Here is a 7,280-nt window from a genome sequence, read left to right on the forward strand (position 1 = left end):
TATTTCTTATAATGGAAGAACACAAGAGCTTTGCTTCTTCATTAAGAAGAGAAGCTAGAGGGGGCAAAGAACTACTCCCTCGATCTGGCTCTAAATTAGGTAAAAATATAGACTAAAATGTCTATAAATGTATTTAACATGTGACAAGTATTTAGGGCCAGAGGGAGTATTAATGTATCCATTGAGTAATTAGCTACGGATTTAGGAGAAGAAGAGAGGGGGCACACCGCACACTAAAAATATTTTATATACCCATGCATGCGTGCATACGTCTGAACCGTGCAACGCCTGTAGATCAATGGATACCCACAAGCTAATTACACGTACGTACGTACTAGGTACGACACTACGAGGTCGATCTAGAGGAGAGTAGGAGACACATGCATATATACAAGTTCAAAGAAGGGAAGAAAATTAAAGGAGTAGAAAAGCCGTACACACGAGCTGGCTAAAGCTTAAGGCTAAGATCTAGCTTCTGCTGCATCTGCTTGTCGCCGCTGTCAAGTGTCGTCGTCGCCATCGTACGGGCGCGCCGCCAGCTCCCCGCCGGCGCCGTGGCCTGGTCGTGGGCCGCCGCTGGATACGCTTCTTCATGGTGGTAGTGGTAGAGGTCGGCGTTCCAGCCGACGACCCTCTCCTTCTTGTGCGCGTTCTGGTGGCCCCCTAGCGCCTGCGACTTGAGGAACTTCTTCTCGCAGAAGAGGCAGGAGAACAGCCTCGATCTCTCGCCGCCACCATGGTCATCGCCGTCGCCACCATGGCCGGCAGGGCCACTGGAAGCAGCAGCGTCCCAAGGAGAGGACGGCGGCACCGGTGCTGGTGTCGACAGTGGCATGGGGGCCAGTGTCAGGGACAGGTCAAGAGAGGTTGCAGTGGGAGGCTCCATTGAAGAAGAGCTACTACCTTTTCTATGGCTTCCACCCTTCGTAGTGGCGCTAGCATGAGCAGCTGAGGTGTGAGCTCTGCCTGCGTGGGCTTGCAATGGCGGAGTTTATAGATGGCATGAAAGGAAGCCTACCACTTGCTAAATCTGGGACCTTGCATTATTGCGAGTGTGGCACCAACGTCCAACAATGGTGGCCCAGCCTGCCATAGCTAACCAGGAAGGAACACGTACGACAGGTGATCGAGCCCAAAAGGACATCGAGGTCGATCATGGCTACAGAAGTACTAACAGTTCGTTAGTGATCCCCATGTCATCATGCGCTAATTGACCTACGATGGTTTAGGCTTCCAATGTGTCGGCGACCCTTGTTTTCGCAACAGAAATAGCATGTAAATATATTCTCCGATTCAGTGAGTAATTGGGTATCTATATATGCACAAGATTCCTTTAACATCGCAGAAGTTTTGATAAGAATTTGTCGCAAAGTATGACGATCTAACAAGACAGTACAGAGGCCGATTACCTACGTCTCTGGTCGGCGGTCCGCGCAGCTGCCCGCTCTGCTTCGACTGAGGCCGACGCCTTCAAGTGGAAGTGGACTAGCGATGGTGCCTTCTCCTCTCGCTCCGCCTACGGCATGCTTTTCCAGGGCACCGTGGGTTTGGCTGCGGCTCCGCTTATTTGGGATTCCTTCGCTCCCCTCAAGCACCGTCTGCATGCATGGCTTGCCCTTCGGCGACACTGTTGGACTGCGGATCGCAGAGTACGGCGAGGCCTCCCCACACATCTCCTTTGCCCTCTATGCGGGTTAGAGCCGGAAACGCTCGATCATCTTTCCTTGCATTGCTCCTACGCGCAAGAGGTTTGGGCGCGGGTCGTTACTCGCCTTGGCTTGCCAAACATCATCCCTGCGCCCAATGTTGGCATCAATGACTGGTGGCTGCTTGCATCTACCCGTGTTGCCAAGCCGCAGCGCAAACAGCTCAACTCCTTGGTCATGCTCGTCCTACGTGCGTTATGGCTGGAACGCAACGACCGTGTCTTCCAAGGCAGTAGCTTGCAGACGGCGGCCACGGCTAGTAAGGTGCTTGACGAATGGGCCTCTTGGTTGGCTTGTAGAGGTGGACCTTTGAGTGTAGTAGACTAGTTTTTCTTTCTTGCTCCTGGTGGTTGCTGAGGCGAGATGGGCGCTTGCCCTGTTGTTTTCTCGCCTCATTGTACTTGGACATTCCTGGTCCGCTTCTGATGCTTAATATAATGACGCGCAGATCTCCTGCGGGTTCTCGAAAAAAAAAAAAGACAGTACAGAACCAATGGGCTCAAGGACTAATAATGTACAGTAACAAAGTCGGAGCAAAATAATCCATAAGTAAAATGAGCTGCACGAACAGATTCCTACTTGCCACAAGAAAAATGGCATTGATCACTGCTTGTCCTGTTGTCCAGCCCCCGAACTAAATTATTTTTTGACCGAATTCTGTTGTTAAACATTAACCAAATGAAGATGTAAACTAAGAAACATTGATTTACCACAAAAAACCCGTAAGCAACTATGTCATCATTCTATACTGAATTGACGTACGCACTAGCCAAGTGTCCGAACAATTAAAAAGAACTAGGTTATATGTTTTAGCACTCCTTTTCACATCTAGGGTGAATAAACGAGGAGACCATAGACGTGAGATGCTGCAACTATTTCTATATTAAATATTGCTTTAGATGGGGTTCGAACTTTGAATCTCTTGGCTCTATACCATTTAAATTGATACATTGGCCTAGTTTTTCAGAAGTTCAAACTATTAAAAAGTGATAGGCTATATATTTTAAGAACGCTCTAGTTATAAATCCCTAACTTCAGACTAGGATCTTCGGTACGGGTAGCATAATCGTGATGTCCTTTCAAATCCATCCATGTTCATAGCCAGCCGAGGGTGACTTGTGGATTGTAAGGATTGAGTACACACCGAACACGTGAGACGTGCAGACGTATGTCGGCACAAAACAGGAAATCCTAAACATAACCAAAATGAGGCGCCTCCGCAGATCGATCAATCGCGTCGTTCGTCAACTCTTTCTGATCAAGCCCGAGACTCTGTCTAGGCATGCCAAGACACGCTTCAGGAACATCAGGCAGGCACGCATGCAGCTGCTTTGGTCAGGTCTCCATCACGTTTTCAGTCAGTGCAAGGGTGTACATCGACTGTGCTCCTGCCTGGGGCAGCGGCACACTGTATACAGCGGACCCGGGATATTAGCACATGCTGGAATGTGTTCCCATGTTAGACTGCTGGCGCGGGAGAGCAAAGTGCGCGGGAGAGCAAAGTTTAGGGCGCGTTTGGTTGGTTGGGTCGAAATCCTCCACTACGGGCGCAGCGAGATAGGCGTTTCTGCGCGTCGCAAACGGATCACGGGCCATTTTTGGCTCATCGTTTGGTAGCATTGCTGCACCGGCCCGAACAGAAGTGCACATTGTTTGGATCTCTGGTTACAGCGCTCCATATCTGTTCAGCCACAACACATGTGTTTGGTTGCCATTTTGGGCACCCTGGCAACAACTCCTTCTCACCACATTTAAATATGGTGACCTTACCATTACATAACGGCACACAAAGAGCTCAAACACGATCATAAGCACACACTTATACACAACGAACAAAGTACTTAACAATTCCTAATCTAGTGTCAGAGTGGTAAATCGCGCGCTTAAACCTGGGGGCAGACAACCCAGGTCCAAAAGCATTGTTCAATAGCCTCTACAGGCCAACATGACAGTGAGATATGCACAAAAACAAGTGCTTAACATCCTCCTAGAGACCAGCACAACTACATGATCAGATATAAACAGAGGCAGTGATGGAGCAGCAGCACCTTAACGGTGAGGATCAGGAAAAGGGCCCTCACGGTGCCTCTTGCAGCCGAAGACGCTGGAGCAGGATGTCTCCTTCCTGAAGTCTACGACCTTGAAGCCGTCGTCCTGAGGGGTGAAGATGATCATGTCGTCGACGCAGAGCAAAAGCCTGGCGGCGAACTCGCTCCAGGACTTGATGAACCCGACGCGCTAGCCTGTCCACTGCAGCTGCACCTTCCACTCGCAACGCTGGCCCATGTACAAGCAGACCTTTGATACGCGTACAGCACGCGTCCGTTGGGAACCCCAAGAGGAAGGTGTGATGCGTACAGCGGCAAGTTTTCCCTCAGAAAGAAACCAAGGTTTATCGAACCAGGAGGAGCCAAGAAGCACGTTGAAGGTTGATGGCGGCGGGATGTAGTGCGGCGCAACACCAGGGATTCCGGCGCCAACGTGGAACCTGCACAACACAACCAAAGTACTTTGCCCCAACGAAACAGTGAGGTTGTCAATCTCATCGGCTTGCTGTAACAAAGGATTAGATGTATAGTGTGGATGATGATTGTTTGCAGAAAACAGTAGAACAAGTATTGCAGCAGATTGTATTCAATGTAAAAGAATGGACCGGGGTCCACAGTTCACTAGAGGTGTCTCTCCCATAAGATAAATGGCATGTTGGGTGAACAAATTACAGTCGGGCAATTGACAAATAGAGAGGGCATGACCATGCACATACATGATATGATGAGTATTGTGAGATTTAATTGGGCATTACGACAAAGTACATAGACCGCTATCCAGCATGCATCTATGCCTAAAAAGTCCACCTTCAGGTTATCATCCGAACCCCTTCCAGTATTAAGTTGTAAACAACAGACAATTGCATTAAGTATGGTGCGTAATGTAATCAATAACTACATCCTTAGACATAGCATCAATGTTTTATCCCTAGTGGCAACAGCACATCCACAACCTTAGAACTTTCTGTCACTGTCCCAGATTTAATGGAGGCATGAACCCACTATCGAGCATAAATACTCCCTCTTGGAGTAAAGAGCAAAAACTTGGCCAGAGCCTCTACTAATAACGGAGAGCATGCAAGATCATAAACAACACATAGGTAATAGATTGATAATCAACATAACATAGTATTCTCTATCCATCGGATCCCGACAAACACAACATATAGTATTACAGATAGATGATCTTGATCAGGTTAGGCAGCTCACAAGATCCAACAATGAAGCACAATGAGGAGAAGACAACCATCTAGCTACTGCTATGGACCCATAGTCCAGGGGTGAACTACTCACTCATCACTCCGGAGGCAACCATGGCGGTGAAGAGTCCTCCGGGAGATGATTCCCCTCTCCGGCAGGGTGCCGGAGGCGATCTCCTGAATCCCCCGAGATGGGATTGGCGACGGCGGCGTCTCAGTAAGGTTTTCCGTATCGTGGCTCTCGGTACTGGGGGTTTCGCGACGAAGTCTTTAAGTAGGCGGAAGGGCAGGTCAGGAGGCGACGCGAGGGGCCCACACGACAGGGCCGCGCGGCCAAGGCCCAGGCCGCGCCGCCCTGGCGTGTCGCTGCCTCGTCGCCCCACTTCGTTACGTCTTCGGTCTTCTGGAAGCTTCGTGCAAAAATAGGACCCTGGGCGTTGATTTCGTCCAATTCCGAGAATATTTCCTTACTAGGATTTCTGAAACCATAAACAGCAGAAAACAGCAACTGGCTCTTCGGCATCTCGTTAATAGGTTAGTGCCGGAAAATGCATAAATACGACATATAATGTGTATAAAATATGTAGATATCATCAATAATGTGGCATGGAACATAAGAAATTATCGATACGTCGGAGATGTATCAGCATCCCTAAGCTTAGTTCCTGCTCGTCTCGAGCAGGTAAACGATAACAAAGATAATTTCTGGAGTGACATGTCATCATAACCTTGATCATACTATTGTAAGCATATGTAATGAATGCAGCGATCAAAATAATGGTAATGACATGAGTAAACAACTGAATCATAAAGTAAAGACTTTTCATGAATAGTACTTTCAAGACAAGCATCAATAAGTCTTGCATAAGAGTTAACTCATAAAGCAATAAATTCATAGTAAAGGTATTGAAGCAACATAAAGGAAGATTAAGTTTCAGCGGTTGCTTTCAACTTATAACATGTATATCTCATGGATATTGTCAATGTAAAGTAATATAACAAGTGCAATATGCAAGTATGTAGGAATCAATGCACAGTTCACACAAGTGTTTGCTTCTTGAGGTGGAGAGAAATAGGTGAACTGACTCAACATAAAAGGTAAAAGAATGGTCCTTCAAAGAGGAAAGCATCGATTGCTATATTTGTGCTAGAGCTTTGGTTTTGAAAACATGAAACAATTTTGTCAACGGTAGTAATAAAGCATATGTATCATGTAAATTATATCTTACAAGTTGCAAGCCTCATGCATAGTGTACTAATAGTGCCCGCACCTTGTCCTAATTAGCTTGGATTACCGGGATTATCATCGCAATACACATGTTTTAACCAAGTGTCACAAAGGGGTACCTCTATGCCGCATGTACAAAGGTCTAAGGAGAAAGCTCGCATTTGGATTTCTCGCTTTTTGATTATTCTCAACTTAGACATCCATACCGGGACAACATAGACAACAGATAATGGACTCCTCTTTAATGCATAAGCATGTAGCAACAATTAATGTTCTCATATGAGATTGAGGATATATGTCCAAAACTGAAACTTCCACCATGATTCATGGCTTTAGTTAGCGGCCCAATGTTCTTCTCTAACAATATGCATGCTCTAACCATTAAATTAGTGGTAAATCTCCCTTACTTCAGACAAGACGGACATGCATAGCAACTCACATGATATTCAACAAAGAGTAGTTGATGGCGTCCCCAGAAACATGGTTATCGCACAACAAGCAACTTAATAAGAGATAAAGTGCATAAGTACATATTCAATACCACAATAGATTTTAAGGCTATTTTGTCCCATGAGCTATATATTGCAAAGGCGAATGATGGAAATTTTAAAGATAGCACTCAAGCAATTTACTTTGGAATGGCGGAGAAATACCATGTAGTAGGTAGGTATGGTGGACACAAATGGCATAGTGGTTGGCTCAAGGATTTTGGATGCATGAGAAGTATTCCCTCTCGATACAAGGTTTAGGCTAGCAAGGTTATTTGAAACAAACACAAGGATGAACTGGTGCAGCAAAACTCACATAAAAGACATATTGTAAACATTATAAGACTCTAAACCGTCTTCCTTGTTGTTCAAAACTCAATACTAGAAATTATCTAGACTTTAGAGAGACCAAATATGCAAACCAAATGTTAGCAAGCTCTTCGTATTTCTTCATTAATAGGTGCAAAGTATATGATGCAAGAGCTTAAACATGAGCACAACAATTGCCAAGTATCAAATTATTCAAGACATTTTAGAATTACTACATGTAGCATTTCCCGATTCAAACCATATAACAATTTAACGAAGAAGATTCAACCTTCGCCATGAAT

The 7,280-nt window shown here is 46.0% G+C and overlaps 1 protein-coding gene across 1 annotated transcript; it reads right to left on the reverse strand.

The window, feature by feature from the left end:
* Positions 1-372: 372 nt before the first annotated feature.
* On the reverse strand, positions 373-974 carry LOC127338035 (uncharacterized). Its single transcript, XM_051364319.2, has one exon. It carries the CDS (start codon positions 884-886, stop codon positions 449-451), a length of 438 nt encoding a protein of 145 aa, XP_051220279.1. The 5' UTR covers positions 887-974; the 3' UTR covers positions 373-448.
* Positions 975-7,280: the final 6,306 nt, after the last annotated feature.

Source organism: Lolium perenne, chromosome 3 (assembly GCF_019359855.2).
Source record: "Lolium perenne isolate Kyuss_39 chromosome 3, Kyuss_2.0, whole genome shotgun sequence".
Lineage (NCBI taxonomy): Eukaryota > Viridiplantae > Streptophyta > Magnoliopsida > Poales > Poaceae > Lolium > Lolium perenne.

Coding starts and splice junctions, on each gene's coding strand:
- LOC127338035 (XM_051364319.2), bottom strand. CDS start 886: ATGGAGCCTCCCACTGCAACCTCTCTTGACCTGTCCCTGACACTGGCC.